General features: G+C 48.6%; 1 protein-coding gene across 1 annotated transcript in view; it reads left to right on the plus strand.

Moving 5' to 3' along the window:
• Positions 1–18,155, plus strand: part of GRIK4 (glutamate ionotropic receptor kainate type subunit 4) — a 261,624-nt gene that overhangs the window by 231,002 nt on the left and 12,467 nt on the right. Inside the window, exons 12-14 of the mRNA XM_063138998.1 lie at positions 4,271–4,384; positions 12,234–12,343; positions 17,925–18,098. Of these exons, the coding sequence (XP_062995068.1) occupies positions 4,271–4,384; positions 12,234–12,343; positions 17,925–18,098 (398 nt within the window). The remainder of the gene's footprint in view (positions 1–4,270; positions 4,385–12,233; positions 12,344–17,924; positions 18,099–18,155) is intronic.

The following is an 18,155-nucleotide window of genomic DNA, read 5'->3' on the forward strand; positions in this document are numbered from 1 at the left end:
GAGGCCGTGGAATGGACAGCAGGAGGGGCTATGGCCTTCCTGCTCACTGGCTCTTAGCCTGTCAAGCAAGCCATGACCAGGACGGGGTAGCAACTGGAGTTAGTAGTGGCAATGGCAGTGAGAAAGGCCTTCAATACCTGCACCTGGCACTGGCTGCGTGCACATGATCACCTGCCTTACAACAGGTTAGGCCATTTGCAGTGGAGGCTGGTGGCTCTGATTTCGGATGGGCTGTGAATCCATTTTGGTTTTCAGTCAGGGAACTATCCGAGGTTCTGAACCCATTTTGGGGACTGGGTGATGAAACAGTCCCTTCCATTGCACTTGAGGGCAGCAGACTAACTTAGGGTGATAGGGTAGGCTGGCACATCCAGCTCTGTCCGACATGTTACTGTCATCGCTCAACATCTGCTGTCTCATTCTGCCTGATGCCTAATGGTAGGGCCAGCCCTGCATGCCTCTCTTGGCAAAGCCCCTTTTTCCTCTATCAAAGACCTCAAGAATACAGCTGAGGCTCATCCCAGAGCCTGAAGTTTGTTTGTTCGTTTGAAATATTTGTATCTCATCTTTCTGTCCCAGGTGGGACCCTCAGAGAGGCTAATGACTCTGATTTAAAAACATAACATCAAAATAACACACCTTACAAAACGGCAAGATCAAAGCCGTACCAAAGCTCGTCAGCGGCTGTATTGTAACAGTGGAGGCGCATATGATAAAGCAGACTCTGTCACGTTCCTTCCAGCTGTGACCTGATCAAATGCTTACTCGTTTTAGCCTGCCTTTTTGATGGGGTGGGTGGGTGAGAAGCAACTAGATCCCCCGGGTGAAGAATTCCACAAGCTGGGGGCCACTACTGAGAAGTCCCTGTCATACATACTCATCTGCCATACCCAAGGCAAAGGCGGGACTGAAAGCAGTGATCCAAGTGCGATACTAGATTTGTACGGCAGCAGGCCCCAAAATATCGAGGCCCCCAAGCCATTCTGAGCTGTAAAGGGGTTTCTATCGCTGCCCTCACTTTGGCACAAACTTTAGAAAGAACTCAAGCTATTGTGAAATATTGCTGCCTTCTTGACAGCCTCAGAGAAGGGCAACTTGTTCTTTCGGACTATTTCTTTTTTCTTGTACTCTCCTAGCAGGGCAATAAAGGAGATGTTCCCGCAAGCGAACACTTTTGATTTTCCCTCTTCCCGCTGTTTATAGTTGTCTCATACAACTGGCTTTTTATAAGCAAGTGAAGGTATTTGTAGTCTTCTGTCAGAATGAGATTGATTCAGTCAGTTTTACTTTTTTAAAAATGCTTGCAACAGCAGCAGGATTGGGCTTCCAGCGAGGCAAGAGACACACGCGACATACCTGTCACACCATGTTTACAAGTTGGGATATGAATCCTGGGTGATAAATCCCCCATTTATTGTCTCCGCGAGTCTTTCTCCGGCACAGAGCCGAGGCAGCCCGGGGATATAAAGCGCAAGCGAGTGTATTTGCAGGCCGTTTTCAGAAGCACTACAGCTGCCTCATACCTTGCAAGTAATACTGACGTGTCAGGAAGACGGCACGGTACCGTTCAGTCCTTCCTTAAAAAGACAAAGAGCCAGTCAAAGTCATTAAAAGAGACCAATAAGAATAAGAATCGTATTTAAAATTAAAAGCCTTATCTGAGTTACATGATTGTTAAATTGGAAAGCGCTTTTAAAAAATTAATTTGCATTGTGCCAGTGACAGCTCTTATTTCTCATCAAGGGTACAACATCTCCACCTCCATTTGTGGGTGAGCGGAGGAGAGATGCATCTCATTTCTTCGGGATTGCTTCTGCCCGGGGTCCTTTGAGCTGGATGTGCTGTTAGTGCCGGCGTCTTCGCATTGCAAAAGGTGCCCTGCCAGAAGGAGGAGGTTCACGTTCCCCCAGCAATTACATAGGGTGCTTTGAGTCCCGGGAAGATGCCGTATCCCTGGGACGGAAAGCTTCCTAGAGGAAAGAGATTTGGACATCCAGCAAAGGGTGTTTTCACATGTACATGCAGCATTGGAGCAGGCAAATCCAGGAGGTCCCATTTTTTCCTGCCTGACCTCCCCCCCCCTGCCAGGATGCATTCCAAGGAATGTCACAATTTATTTATTTATTTATTTATTTAAGGATTTTTATGCCGCCATTCAGCCAAAAAAGGCTCTCATGGCGGCTTACAAAAGTATTTCTTGACAGTCCCTGCCCACAGGCTTACAATCTAAAAGACATGACACAAAAGGAAAGGAGATTGATTACAATGTCCATAGGGTACCTTTGGGGGCAGGAGGACAACAGAAAAAAGGGGAAGGAAATCATTGGTTTGCTGCGAATTTTGGTAGGAAACCACTCCATTTCCAAACTAAATGTTACCATTGTAGTGCTTTAGAATCATAGAATAGCAGAGTTGGAAGGGGCCTACAAGGCCATCGAGTCCAACCCCCTGCTCAATGCAGGAATCCACCCTAAAGCATTCCTGACAGATGCTTGTCCAGCTGCCTCTTGAAGGCCTCTAGTGTGGGAGAGCCCACCACCTCCCTAGGTAACTGATTCCATTGTCGCACTGCTCTAACAGTCAGGAAGTTTTTCCTGATGTCCAGATGGAACCTGACTTCCTGTAACTTCAGCCCATTATTCCGTGTCTTGAACTCTGGTAGGATCAAGAAGAGATCCTGGCCCTCCTCTGTGTGACAACCTTTTAAGTATTTGAAGAGTGCTCTCATGTCTCCCCTCCATCTTCTCTTCTCCAGGCTAAACATGCCCAGTTCTTTCAGTCACTCCTCATAGGGCTTTGTTTCCAGACCCCTGATCAACCTGGTTGCCCTCCTCTGAACACGCTCCAGCTTGTCTGCGTCCTTCTTGAAGTGTGGAGCCCAGAACTGGACGCAATACTCTAGATGAGGCCTAACCAAGGCCATATAGAGAGGAACCAGGACCTCACGTGATTTGGAAGCGATAATTCTATTAATGCAGCCCAAAATAGCATTTGCCTTTCTTGCAGCCATATCACACTGTTGGCAATATGTTACATATGATATCTTACAAAGCAAGAATGCCTATTCAGGATCTCTTACCAGAGAAGGAGCACCAAATTTGTGTTCAGTGACCCCGAGACCGGGCTCTTGCTTAAGGACATAACTAGGGCAGGTGCTATGTGATCCACCAAAAACCAGCCAGTGATCCTCCAAGTTGAGCCCTGGTCTACCTTCCTCCCACTCCTATAGTTGGACACCATGGGCTGCCTTCAGGACAGGATGCCAGCGGGGGTGGGGGGGTGCCTCTGTGGCAGAAGAGCCCTTGCTTTGTATGCAGAATGTCCCAGGTTTGATCTCCTGCGTGTTGGAGCTGCTGGGGCATTCTAGGAGTTGTAGTCCAACACATCTAGAGCGCCCCAGGTTGAGGAAGGCTGTATTAACCTTTAATAAGTGCATCGCTTCCCCAGGGATCTTATTCTACTTTCCAAAATTGCATTGAATTCTCTGGAGGTGTTCTTCCTCTCCCTTTCAATAAAACAAATCCTAAACACAGTTTCCATATCTCTTCAAAGTCATTATTTTTTGTTATTCCTCTTCTTACTCTAATATTACATGTTAGTTTATCATTAACACCGATATCCCATATTTCTTTATACCAGTCTTCTATGTGATAATCCCTTTGAACCTTCCATTTTCTGGCTATCATTAACCTTGCAGCTGTTAACAAATTCATTATTCATTCTTTTATCATTTGAGTACATTTAATTTTTCCATTCATTGATAACAATGCTACGCTTGGTGTCTCTTCTAACTTCAATCCAATTATTTCGTTTATCTCTTTAAACACCATTTTTTCCATAGTTTTTGTACATATTCACAATTCCACCACATATGGATATACGTTCCTTTCTCCCGACATCCTCTCCAACGTAATGCCGAATTGCCCTTATTTACTAAATTTATTTTAACTGGAGTTTTACTGGTGTTTTCATGCAGTTGTTTTATTATTGCTTTGATCAAGTTCTGTTTATGATTGTAAGCTGCCTTGAGTGCCATTTTTCTTGGCAGAAAGGCAGGGTACAAATCAAATACATATTTGTCAATACTACAAAGAAAACTTTGCACTAGGAATTAATGCCCTACCCCTTTGCTTCTTGCTAAGCCCAACCTCTAAGTGAGAAACCCTTTCGAGAGCATCCGTCACGCCACGTCACTTTGCCACCCTCCGTCAGCCACCAGGCCCCGCTTGGGGAAAAGGTATTGATCTCTCCTGTGTTCCTTTCTTTTTAGAAAGCTGATCTGGCAGTGGCTGGACTCACCATTACAGCAGAGAGAGAGAAGGTGATCGATTTCTCCAAGCCATTCATGACTCTGGGGATTAGCATCCTCTACCGCGTTCACCTGGTAAGAGATGACTCTTAGGACTGTTTGTGCCCATGAAAGACCCTGGCATGCAGGTGTCCCAGTCACGGGAGGGAACAACGCAGCATTTCTCTAGGCAAAGAAAGTTTTGGTCAACAGACTGGTCAAAGGTTGTCAGATATTGCACGGACAGCTGAATATATATTTTTAAAAGCATTATCATTATGAGATGGTACTTACACTATTTAGATAGCTGTTATTTTCAAGCAATAGCAATAACATTTTTTTAAAAAAAATGTAATGAATTATTTATTTGATTACATATTGATTCTGACCTTCCAATCGATGGCATGCATAGTTTTCTCCCATTTTCCTTCACAACGACCCTATGAAGTGGATTAGGCTGAGAGTTTGTGACTGGACTAATGAACTCTGTGGCTGAAAGAGGATTTGAACCTGGGTCTCCTTGGCATTGCGACAGGCGATTGCTGGCGTTCATGTTTAAAGTAGGGATGTGCTCCGCTTCTAATCGGACCGGCGAATTAGAAGCGGAGTGGGGTGCTTCGCCTCCCCTTAAGGCGGAGGCGAAGAGGATTGAGGGGCTGGCGGAGCGTGGCGAAGAGGATCGAGGTGAAGGCGGATCCTTCGCCTCGATCTGGAGCTCTGCCGGAAAGGTAAGTGGGGTTTACCGGGCCCTGTCGCTGTCGCTGTCGCCCATGCAGCGACAGCGGCAGGGCCCGGTAACCCCCCCTCCTCTCCCTTACCTGCCTCCGTCCGCGGTCCCTCGGCTTCTTCAATTGAGCCCGCGGTTCAACCAGGAAGTCTAGGCCGCACTTGTGGCCCAGACTTCCTGGCTGAACCGCGGGCTCAACTGAAGAAGCCGACAGACCGTGGACGGAGGCAGGTAAGGCCCCCCTCCCCCTTGGTCCCTTACCGGGCTCTGCTGCCATCGCCGCACGGGCGGTGACGGCGGCAGGGCCCGGTAACCCTCCCCCCCGCCCTCCTCTCCCAGCCTTACCTGGCACCACTCCGGCTCCGATTTGGAGCCGGAGCTCAGCGGCGAAGAGGAGTGGACTATGGGCGGAGCGGAGCGGGCCGATCCGAAATTTTCGAATCGGCCCATGGGGCGGAGCGGGGGGTCCGTGCACACCCCTAGTTTAAAGACACCTGCAGTCCTTGTGGGGGCAGTGGGAGGGCCTGCTAGGTTTGGCTATCGCTGCTGCAGGGCGAGAGGTCAAGCTGCCCCCCCCATTCCTGCCCCTCATGCGGGAAGCACACCCTGCAGTCCTTGGCTTCAACTCAAAAGCCCTCTGCACATGGAGACCTCTGGCAAGCGTGCTCGGTCCATTCCCAGGCAGTCCAATGAGCAGAGAGGGGGAGGGGGAGAGGTAGGGGTGTCGTGTGCCCCCTCCCCCAGCAGTTTACCCTCGAGGGAGGTAAATGGTGGTAAATGGTAAGGAAACTTTCAGAGAGGAATGCTGCCCCCCACCCATCAACCCCCCCTGTCTCACACAGACTCTGAACTATGGCTCTATCTTAGCCCAGCCTGGCCTTCTGCCCTCCTTAAATCCCTCTGCAATATCAGCTGTACAAAATATTCTTTGTCAGACACAAGATGTTTTGATACTAATCCTGCCTTTGCCCCTGGACCAAGCTGCACCTAGGTGAGGAAAGATGCCAGAAATTTCCTGGCTCAGAAAAAAAATCAATAATAAAAAGCCAGCTTACTTTGAACAAAAAAAGGCAGATAAAGAAAAGGGCAGAAAGCCAAAAGGCGCTTATAAGCACAAGTCCAGCTCTCTGCTAGGGTCGTGTCGGGTGCTCTTGCCTGGCTCCTGTTATAGTGCCTGCTGGTTGGTTGGTTGGTTGGTTGGTTGGTCCTCAGCTTCTGCGTCACTAAAGCCTGAGCAACCCGGGGTCATAGAATCATAGAATAGCAGAGCTGGAAGGGGCCTACAAGGCCATCGAGTCCAACCCCCTGCTCAGTGCAGGAATCCACCTCAAAGCATCCCTGACAGATGCTTGTCCAGCTGCCTCTTGAAGGCCTCTAGTGTGGGAGAGCCCACAACCTCCCTAGGTAACCGGTTCCATTGTCGTACTGCTCTAACAGTCTCTGGTCTTTGCAGTCAGAGGACCCCTGTTCTTGGGCTTCCAACCAAAAACAGCTGTGCTCTTTACACAAACCCCCAAACCTGCATGGCCCAATTGCAACGGATGGGCAGTTCATCTTCTTTCCACACCATTTTGCCTGACTTCCTTCATTGCGTTGCCACGGCTGGAAAGATGTCACCTGTTGAACATCTGCCTCGCACACAGCTGTTAACGGGGGGAAGTCTCAGTCAGGAAAAGGGGGCAGCCCCACCAGCAGAAAGCAGGTGAACGGCGGGAAAGTGACCTCCCAGCTGTGTGCCGAGCGCCGGGTTCTGTATTACCTGCAGTGCTAGAAACCATCCTTAAACAGATTTGTGGGATTTGGCAGTTGCAGGTAGCTGAGCTATGTGATCCATCAGCTCAGCGGAGTCCTTGCTTTGCATGCAGGAGGTTCTCGGTCCAATCCCCAACATCATCTCCAGCCATGGCTGCCAGTCAGTGTTGGCAATACAAAGATCTGACTCAGTATAACGCAGCTTCCTATGTTCCTACGATGCATCTGTGCCTGGATTATATCCCTTCAGACAATATAGGTGCGGAACGAAGTGCTTCGATGCCCTCCCCACAAAAACCTTCACTTGGGGGGTGGGGGGTGGAAACCAGGCATTTTCTAAACACAAAAATAAGGATGTCAGAGAAATCCTGAGTGGATCCAAATGAGTTCAGGTTTCTATGAATCCGATCTGCGGATTCTGCAGTGGGCTGGCTTTTTCTGAGCCACGTGGATTCCGTGGAGTTGTGGACCAGTGTCTCACTTTGGGGGGAAATTTCTGCTAATTCACATTAGCACTAAATGCACATTCGCACGTTAATGAGTAAGTGGAATGAAATTCTGGTTTTTAAAAAGTCCAATTCCGTCAAGGAGCAGGTGATAGGATGGGAGGTGCCCTGGCAGTCTGCAAAACACAGGCAGAACAGGTTTGACCAAAATCCGCACATCCCTCCATGGGAAAAAACGAGCCCCGGATGTGGTTCAGAACAAGCAGAGCTGCGTTGCCTCTGCTGAGCCTTAGTGGAACAAGTGGATCCATATGGACAAACAAGGCTGTGTTGTACTGAGTCGGTGCCCCGGTCCTTCCATCCTGTTGGATCAGGCTGCTGCTGGCAGCTATCCAGATCCTCGCAGGGCAAGTGGCGTTCCTCAACCATGCTGCTGCCCAGGATCGTTTTCAGCCGGACAGGCTGGGGAACTGGGCCTGGGACCTTCTGCGTGCAGGACACGGAGCTGTGGCCCATCCCACGCCATCCGTTGGGTTCCAGTTCCTTTCCTTCTCAGCACACGGAAGCACAAGGGTGATCTCGCAGTCTTTTCTGAGGCTGATTGAGGGAGAAAGGAAAAAACACCAACCCACGGGAGAAAGTCACAGAGTCCAAGATACTTGCACGACTATTTTGGCTGGAACGCTGTACCTGCTCTGTATTCCGATATGTTCTCCATATGTTCTGTGGGCAATAAGGATACACTTTTGATTTCCCATCCGTTGAACAGCAACATTAAAAAAAAAAAAGCACTAAAACAATTTTAGCAGATTCTCAGCCTCTGCCCTTGCATTATCCGAGGCTGGTAAAGATGCAGCCTTCCCCACCATTGCAAACAAAGCTTCGCCGTCTCTCTCTTTCTCAGTGGAGGCCCTTTTACTGCCAAGAACAAACAAGTAATTAAAATCTACTTAAAATTCCCTTTCCTCTGATACGTGTCGAATCAAAGATCAATGAGTGCGCCCATCAGGAAGGTTCCAATGTTTCCTCATGCTTTACGATTTAGCTCATTTGTGTATCCCAAAAGCTCAGGAGCAGCGGACTTAAGGTTAGCCCAAGCTCACAACAACCCTATGAGGCTGGTGAATTGCCCAAGGCCATGCCTGGTGGGTGCCAGGGCTGATCACGGATTTGAACCCTATGCCTTTCCCAATGCAAGAACGGTGGCTTTTGCTGGGAATACAGAGCCTGGACGTCATTGTTTCTTTTGCAACCCGTGAAGGTGTTTGTACCATAAGAATTGCATCCTTCGGGCTGGGGGTGGGTGGGTGGTATTCTCTGTGCCTTGCATTCATTCTGGCAATTCATTATCTGTTCCTTGCATCTCCCTAGTGTTGGGGAATACTTCTGAATGTTTTTGGCCGCATTGCGGAAAGGGACCATAGGTGATGCTGTCCAGGCTCACTCAGAGAGCTTGGAGGTAGAATCTGAGGTTGTATGCCAACGTTCCCCAACCCAGTGCCCTCCAGATGTGTTGGACTGCAATGCCCATCATTCCCACCCAGTTGGCTGGGAATGATGGGAGTTCCAGTCCAACGCATCTGGAGGGCACCGGGTTGGAACAGCTGGTATCTAGCTTTCCTTTCCTTCTTTCTCCTCAGTTCCTCCCCACATGCCAGCTCTTCCATCTCAGACCCTCTGTTGGTTTTGGAGAAGGATCTCGTCGCTTAGCATTAAGCATAAGAGCAGTGTGGCAATTAGCTCATTAAACCAGTAAATATTTATTTAACAATGGAAGGCACGATAGCTAATTGCAGTAGTCTTCCTTTAAAGATCTGGTTTGCACAGCAGATGAAGAGTGTTCCAGACGCCCATCTGCTCTTCTCCTTCCCACTTCCCATCACATGTCAGCATGGAAAACTGCAGCTGACGTTGCGTTAATCAATGGCTTCCATCAGGCATTTCCTAACAAATAACTACAAATAAATTCCCTGCCTGCCCAGGCACCGTCTCCTCCCCGCGCCCCCCCCCAAACTCTAAGGACACTTTTTAATTTTATTTTCGGTATAACCGTGGGTTCCCCGTCATGTCTTCTTCTTGTCACCTTCCAACCCGGCCTCCCCGGCCATCCGCCGTTCCAGACACGTCTGTCTTATCGCGAGTAACCAAATATGGCAGGTCTAAATGGGCCTGTCATTTTTCTCAATTTCGGTTGTTGTGATTTAATCGAGTATGGATTTCTGACACAGGGGCTCTAATGGGGGATTTGGCTTGGGAAGTGCTGAGAGAGAGCGGCACCCATTTTATGCCCCCCCTCCTCTCTCATTCAAAATGTTGGAATAGGGTGGAGTGGAGGGATTGGATCTGGATGTTGCTCCGGCATGTTTGACCTGTGGAGATATTTTCAACAGTGAGTTGATGAGAGGGAAGATGGTATAAGTTACCCTGCATTTTTACATAAATAAATGCAGCAATCCTCAACATTTGTAACATATATCCTGCCTCTTCTAAATACCCTATTTCTTCGATTCTAAGACACACTTTTCCCCCCATATAAACATCTCTAAAAATGGGGTGCGTCTTAGAATCGCGGGTGTGTCTTAGGTTTTATTTTCCTGTTAGTGGTACTGAAATTAGTTTGCGTCTTACAATCGATGGCGTCTTACAATCAAAGAAATACGGTAGTGATTTTTGCTCATTCAATAGCTACTACCATTTGGCAAACCCTTTAACTCTTCCCTGGGACCTGGTCTACCCATGCATCAGGCCACAGTGGAGCAGAGCCAGTAGAATTCAGAGGGGCTAGTATGGACTGTAGCATTTTAGACTGTCGGTGGGTTTGGATAGGACTGTCACCTTATTAAATCTCTCTTGTGCAAAAAGCTCCCTGTGAGCAGAAAAGAAAATCCAGGAGAGGATTGAGTAGACAGAGCCTTTCTCCTTGATTGACAGGGGGTTTTGCATGACAGGGATTTATTTTTTTTCCATATTGGGGAACATGCACATATGGCAGCCACACCGCCAGCAATCCAAAGTGGTGCTGTGCACTCTACCGTTTCAGGGTTCTTCCGCCACATTCAACTTGCATGGATAGCGTTATGATATAATTTGGCCAGTAGGTGGCACTGGACTTAATTTCTTGTGGTATGGAACACACACATACAGAGATGGGGCAGCCCAGAGAAGAGGGGAGAGGTAGGTCTATGCAATGCATTACCCTGCCCCACAAGGCTGTGTCGAGTAGGCAAAAATCTCTATCACCCACTGCCAGTCTGGCTGATGAGTAAAGATGTCTTACTAGGCCCATACACCATTAGCTCTTCCTACAGTTCAACTCCTGGATGGGCACCAAGATGTGCTTCCAAAAAGAGCTAAGTAGGGGCTAATAGTCCTGATGGCTATGGGTTACCTCCAGTATCAGAGGCAGCAAGCCTATATACACCAGTTGCTGTGGAACTTGGGTGGGAGCATGCTGTTGCACTCATGTCCTGCTTTGAGGGTCCCTGGTCAACAGCTGGTTGGCCCCTGTGTGAACAGAGTGCTGGACTAGATGGACCCTTGGTCCGATCCAGCATCAGGGCCCTTCTTGGGTTCTTATGTTTTTGGCAAGGGCAGGCTTAAATTCCCTCTTCTGACCCCCGCATGCCAAAGCCCCACCCCATCCAGGGCCTGTCACAATGCCAACCTCATCCGAACCCATCTGAGTCAGACAGATGGATTTCTGCATAGCCAAAAGCAATGCCTACGCAGCTGTTTATATAGTCACTTAATCCAGAATGAAAGTTATTCAGATTGATTTCCAGTCTTAAGGCCTGGCAGTGTGGATTCCATGATGTGTAAAGCTGTTTTGCATTATTTCCAAAGGCTGACAAACAACGTGATGGAGATTAGGGCTACATGAAGCGTCCTCCAAAATTCCTCTCGCTCACTTGAGTTCTTTGTGTCCTAAAATGCCTCCTTTACTTTATTCAAACCATTTGCATGACAATTAGTCATGGGAATAAAGATTGGGTCCCTACTTTTACCCAGTGCTTTGGCTTAATAGATGCAATTGCACTGTGCGATAATGACGTTGTGACAATTAATCTGTGTGGCTAACATGACATAGAATCCATAGTTCTTTGGGCTCGTGGGGGAAATGATCCATGAAAACATTAGCCCTGCATGCTTCGGGGCATAAGCCATTATCCAGCTAACATAGGTCAGGAGATAAGATACCAAAAGAGTTAGCTACTACCGTCTGGAACTTTCGAGGACCTTCAAATTGAAGCAGGTCTCACCCCCCCCCACTTCACCCCATTTTCGGAGAGATCTTCTGGGCCGTTCTTCTGTCCACAGATCTGGCATTGGAGCGGCATTGCCACTGAACAGCTGTGATGCTTTTGAAGAAAGCACCGCGTGGCTATTTATGGGTCGCCACACCTTTCCTCCCTCCCTAGATGTCACTGTAGAACGGATGCCAGTAGCATCATGGAAGCAACAGGGATGCAGCGAGCACGACTTGTCCCTGCTTGGCACTTACTTCCATCACGCTGCATCTGGCCATTTGATCACGTCCAGAGGAGGAAGCTGGTCCCTGGCTAAAAACCCTGGCCTTTGGCAAATGCCTCGTAGCCTTCCTTTTTCCCCCCCGAGAAGGAGCAAATTTGCCAGTAGAAGCTGAAGTTCAGTGAAGGAGATTCCCAGGAATATAGGAAAGCCAATTTAGAGAAAGAGGTGACCGAAGATGGAAAGGGATGGATGACAAATGGGGAGCAGACCAACCCTGGGTCTCCATCAGTGGCTGGACCTGTTCCCACAGATTTATCATGAAAGATACTCTGCTCGTCAGAGAGGTGCACAAGTTGGCAGGGAGCTGTCGCCCTGCCTTCGCCCTCCGTCTTTTCCTAGGGCGTTTGCCGACCACCAACCACAATGTGATTTGCCTGCATCAGCCGCCAGCTACTGTGATCCACGTGGTCTCGTTCTTCGTAGAACGGAGGCTTGTTCCTAAATGTATGCATACGTCCTTCTTCATTCCCTTTCCTCTCCTCTATCTTAGGGGCGCAAGCCTGGCTATTTCTCCTTCCTGGACCCTTTCTCTCCTGGCGTCTGGCTCTTCATGTTGCTCGCCTACCTCGCAGTGAGCTGTGTCCTGTTCTTGGTGGCCAGGTACCCTTAACTTTTCCTTCAGTCCCTTTCCCCTGTCCTCACAGTGCCACCTACTGTCAGCTTCTAAGAGCTGCCTAGAGAAGCCTAATACGGGGCCTAGAGTGGATGGCTGTTTGTGTGGGTATTTTGGAGAAGCTGGTAAAAGAAGTAGCTTCAAGAGCATTGAAGTGACCCACACAATCATAGTTGAAAGCGAAAAGAGCAAAGGGTGGGGACAGCACCTTGCTATCTCACATAGGAACACGGGTGGCTGCTTTATAGTAACTCAGACCATGGGCCCATCTAGCTCAGTATTGTTGACACTAACTGGCAGCAACCCTCCAGGGTTTCAGGTGAAATTCTTTCCTAGCCCTACCTGGAGACGCCGGAGATCAAACCTGGGACATTCTGCATACAAAGCAAGGGCTCTTCTGCCACAGAGACACCCCCCCACCCCACCCCCGCTGGCATCCTGTCCTGAAGGCAGCCCATGGTGTCCAACTATAGGAGTGGGAGGAAGGTAGACCAGGGCTCAACTTGGAGGATCACTGGCTGGTTTTTGGTGGATCACATAGCACCTGCCCTAGTTATGTCCTTGAGCAAGAGCCCGGTCTCGGGGTCACTGAACACAAATTTGGTGCTCCTTCTCTGGTAAGAGATCCTGAATAGGCATTCTTGCTTTGTAAGATATCATATGTAACATATTGCCAACAGTGTGATATGGCTGCAAGAAAGGCAAATGCTATTTTGGGCTGCATTAATACAAGTATAGCTTCCAAATCACGTGAGGTACTGGTTCCTCTCTATTTAGCCCTGGTTAGGCCTCATCTAGAGTATTGCGTCCAGTTCTGGGCTCCACAATTCAAGAAGGATGCAGACAAGCTGGAGTGTGTTCAGAGGAGGGCAACCAGGATGATCAGGGGTCTGGAAACAAAGCCCTATGAAGAGACACTGAAAGAACTGGGCATGTTTAGCCTGGAGAAGAGAAGATTGAGGGGAGACATGATAGCACTCTTCAAAGACTTAAAAGGTTGTCACACAGAGGAGGGCCAGGATCTCTTCTCGATCCTCCCAGAGTGCAGGACACGGAATAACGGGCTCAAGTTAAAGGAAGCCAGATTCCAGCTGGACATCAGGAAAAACTTCCTGACTGTTAGAGCAGTATGACAATGGAATCAGTTACCTAGGGAGGTGGTGGTCTCTCCCACACTAGAGGCCTTCAAGAGGCAGCTGGACAAGCATCTGTCAGGGATGCTTTAGGGTGGATTCCTGCATTGAGCAGGGGGTTGGACTCGATGGCCTTGTAGGCCCCTTCCAACTCTGCTGTTCTATGATTCTATGATTCTATGACATTTTAAACACAGGGAATCTAGTAGACTAAGGAAGATTTGACCTACAACGGGTGGAAAAACATCCTAAGCAGAGGGGGAATCTTTTCTGTCTCTAATGCCTCTTTCTGTCCAAGATATAAGTGTTTGTCTTTGCTAGAGAAGACATATGCCCAACCTGCCTTATTGCACACACTGGAAGCACTTGCAGCAACTGAACAGGCAGCCAAAACGATCCGTAGGATTGGTTTGTATTTGGGCTGGATTGGCGCTGGCCATTCCGAAGGCCCATTAAGCCTCCTGAGGGGAAATGCAGAGATTAGCATCCACGAAGTGCAAACAGGCAGCCCATTGTTCTGTTTGGGTATGAAATCCCTTGCGGAAAACCAGAGATAGGCTCAAACTGGCCACTGTGAAAACCAGCAAAGGTGGAAGGTTTTATTGCAGAGAGAACACGGAGGCACGGAGGCGGGAGCGATGGGTGGGGGGGCAGGGGACAAAGAGGGAAGCAGGGATTTCCCCCAAAGCTCGAATGGGATCTGTGCCATGGTTTGCCTTCTGGAAGCATCGGGCTGAAAGAATCAAACAAGACTTTTAAGTCTTCTCTGGAAAATTACTCTGCAAACAAAGCAAAGCCTCCCACCTGATCTCTATCTCACCTCATATTTGCTCGAATAAACAAAATCAGGATTGGGAACGTCTGTGTTTACCTGATTGTGGGTCACGTGTGGGACGTCTGATAAAAGATGCCAAGATGCACTTAGGAAAGCATTTGCTTCGCTCTTCGTAGAAAATAATAAAATTGTTGAAATAAAAAAAGAAAGCATTTGGTTGGTTGTCACATTTCTATACCCCCCAATAACAAAAGCTCTCTGGGCGGTTCACAACAATTAAAACCATAAAATACAGCATAAGATAACTTCAAGATAACTTCAAAGTGATCTTGATAGGCTGGAGTGCTGGGCTGAAAACAACAGAATGAAATTTAATAGGGATAAATGCCAAGTTCTACATTTAGGGAATAGAAACCAAAGGCACAGTTACAAGATGGGGGACACTTGGCTCAGCAATACTACAAACGAGAAAGATCTTGGAATTGTTGTAGATCACAAGCTGAATATGAGCCAAAAGTGCAATATGGCTGCAAGAAAGGCCAATGCTATTTTGGGCTGCATTAATAGAAGTATAGCTTCCAAATCACGTGAGGTACTGGTCCCTCTCTATTCGGCCCTGGTTAGGCCTCATCTAGAGTATTGTGTCCGTAGAACCCGGATCTCCCAACTCCCGCCCCGAACTCTAACAACTTACATCACATTGACTACACCCCTGTGTAAATCTCCTAAGGATTCAAGTGATCTGTTCTTTCGAAGATTGTTGTCTGGTTTTATTTCTGAAGACAGAACAAATACAACCTTAGCCTCAAATTAGTTAAAATGGAATGTGGACAAAACATTCCACCTTTCCTTGAATTTAAAATGACCCACCACAACTATTAGTGAGCACTCTCATAGCCTCATCCTAAAAAATGTTTATTTGGAAGTTAAGTCCAAATGAATTTGATGTAACTTATTTCCTTGTTAAGTGTACTGTCTGGAAGCAAGAAAATCTACACTTGAAATCAGTGGGATTTCTTTAAACTAAAAACATCAACGACCTAGGTTTAAGGGGGAAAAATGCCCAGTAGATTGAACCCACAGTTTCTGATCAGCAGATCACAGCTGTAAGTTCCTTGATGACTTTTTGCAGTTTTTGTAGAGGCCTTGCTAGGCATCTTCTTCAGTCGCTTTCTCACTCTGTTGATGGACATAAAGGGTTATCAAGGTTTCACCTACATTATCGCTTGCTTCAGGTTAAAACAGGACTTTCTGTCACCTGAGCCATCGCTCTGTTCTTTCCAGCCTAAAAGCTGGACTTCTCAAACATTCTAACAGCATCCCTTAAGTGTGCAAAAGAGGCCCCAGAGATTTCAACACCATTTGCAGGTGCGGTAATAATGCTGCAAAGCTGCAATACTATTACAAAAATGAAAGTGCGCCGTCCCTTGGGGGTCTCTTAGTGGAGCTGAAGCTGTCGAATCCATGGGCTAGTCATGGTTTTCAGCATCACACGGCATTTAAAACTATTTGATAACATAGCCCAGGCCTGACTGCGCTGAGATGCAGCTTCTCCTGACACATTTTCTGAAGGTGTCAGCACTGATTCGTGCTGCAGAGGAGACAGGAGTTTCAGATAACACCCAGTTCATGTCACGTGGATCAGGTGCTTCTAGCTGAGAGCAACGATGCCTAATCCCATGTGTTTTGGTTAAAGCAGTTCAGTCAGATGGCGTGCATGTTTTTAATACGGGAAAAAGATCAGACTTCTCTTCTGCCACAAAAGATAGAAAGAAAGTTCCTCGGGCAATGAAGGACTATCCTCTTGCAGTTTCAGAGTCGCAGGCGGAGAGGAAGTTGCCATGTAAAATGCCAGGCTTTGAAACCATCACTATCCATTTCTGAACTATTTTCAATAGGGGTGTGCACGGACCCCCCGCTCCGCCCCGCGGGCCGATCCGAAAATTTCGGATCGGCCCGCTCCGCCCATAGTCCGCTCCTCTTCGCCGCGGAGCTCCGGCTCCGAATCGGAGCTCCGCAGTGGAGGGGAGTGGCGCCAGGTAAGGACCCCTCCCTCCTCTCCCTTACCTGCAGAGACCAAGGGGGAGGGGGGCCTTACCTGCGTCCTTCCGCAGTCCCTCGGCTTCTTCAATTGAGCCCGTGGCTCAACCAGGAAGTCTGGGCCAGACTTCCTGGTTGAGCCGCGGGCTCAATTGAAGAAGCCAAGGGACCGCGGACGGACGCAGGTAAGGGAGGGGAGGGAGGGGGGTTACCGGGCCCTGCCGCTGTCGCCGCATGGGCGACAGCGACAGCGGCAGGGCCCGGTAAACCCCACTTACCTTTCTTATGGAGCTCCGGATCGAGGCGAAGGATCTGCCTTCACCTCGATCTGCTCCGCAACGCTCCGCCGGCCCCCCAATCCTCTTCGCCTCCGCCTTTAGGGAAGGTGAAGTCCCCCGCTCCGCTCCTGCTTCTCCGGTTCGAGGAGAAGCGGAGCACATCCGTAATTTTCAACCACAGTTACCATAGGGTCACAAAGTTGAGTGCTCCTCCATCTTGAGGCTGCTTTTCTTCACAGCAATAGGTTTCTCAAATAATTCCACTGGCCTAAGCGTCTTCTTCTTCTTCTTCTTTTTTTAATAATGCTTTCTATAATCACTTAAATGGGCCCCTTCACATGCACATATTTTTGCACTCATGCAGCCGAGAAGAATTTGCCATTGGGGTGTTCTGCTGTGGCCGGCAAGGAACAGTCAGATTAAAAAGCCAAATGCCAGGTGGTTTGGTTTGGTATTGTTTTAAAAGTCCAATAAATGTGTAACTTTCTCTCTGACCCAGGCAGCCTAAAAATGCCCACTGTGAACCTCTCCATAACCACTGTAAGGGACAGAAGCCCTCCATTTCTCACCCATTCAGCATCCTGAACCCAATCCCCCACATGGCTTCAGCACCTTGGACAGCTCCTTGAGAGTTCTGGCTGGTTCTGACTGAAACCCGGAATGGATTCATAGCCCCCTCCAAATTGGAGCCACCAGCCTCCACTGAGTAATATCCACAGAGGTGTTTTCAGAAATGGGGACCTGCTTTATACAGAGTCAGTGTGTTGCTCCAGCTAGTTCAATGTTGCCTGCATTAACTGGCAGCAGCTCTCCTGGTTATTGGGCAGGAGATTTTCCTGGCCCTAGTTGGAGATGCCAGGAATCGAACCTGGAACCTTCTGCATGCAAAGCATGTGCCCTACTCACTGAGCTACGGCCCCTCCCTTACAATTAATATATGTCGATCAGGGATAGACCCTGTGGCCACACGGCTGCCCCATCCACATGCCAGATGAAAGGGATACTCTGTGTGTGTGTGTTTCCCCAAATGTAAAATTGGGTGCTGTCAGCATGGAGCTTTAGGCAGCTGTTTGAGAAGAGTCAGGAGCCAGAAACTAGGAGATGAACCAGGTGTTGGAATGAGTTCCAAGCAGGAGTCAGTTCCAAGGAGCAGGGCAGACGTCAGCGATGAGGACAAAGCAGAAATCAAGACTGAAAAGAGAAGCCAAGGAAAACCAATTTTCAGTAAAATAACTGAGAAATCCTGCCCCCAGGAGGAGTTACGTCTCTTACCAGGGCTGCTTTCAGCTGCCCGGTGTTTTTATTCCAGTGTAATTGAATGTGTGCTGTTTCAATGCTGCAGATTGACGCCCTATGAGTGGTACAGCCCCCACCCGTGTTCCCAAGGGAGATGCAATCTCCTGGTCAATCAGTACTCGCTCGGCAACAGCCTCTGGTTTCCTGTCGGCGGATTCATGCAACAGGGATCCACAATCGCTCCGCGGGCTCTGTCCACGCGCTGCGTCAGCGGAGTCTGGTAAGAAATCGCCCCGGTCATCTTTCCTACCGGGATGGTTCTCGGTGGTGTCGCTAG

This window comes from Elgaria multicarinata, chromosome 12, assembly GCF_023053635.1.
Source record: "Elgaria multicarinata webbii isolate HBS135686 ecotype San Diego chromosome 12, rElgMul1.1.pri, whole genome shotgun sequence".
Classification (NCBI taxonomy): domain Eukaryota; kingdom Metazoa; phylum Chordata; class Lepidosauria; order Squamata; family Anguidae; genus Elgaria; species Elgaria multicarinata.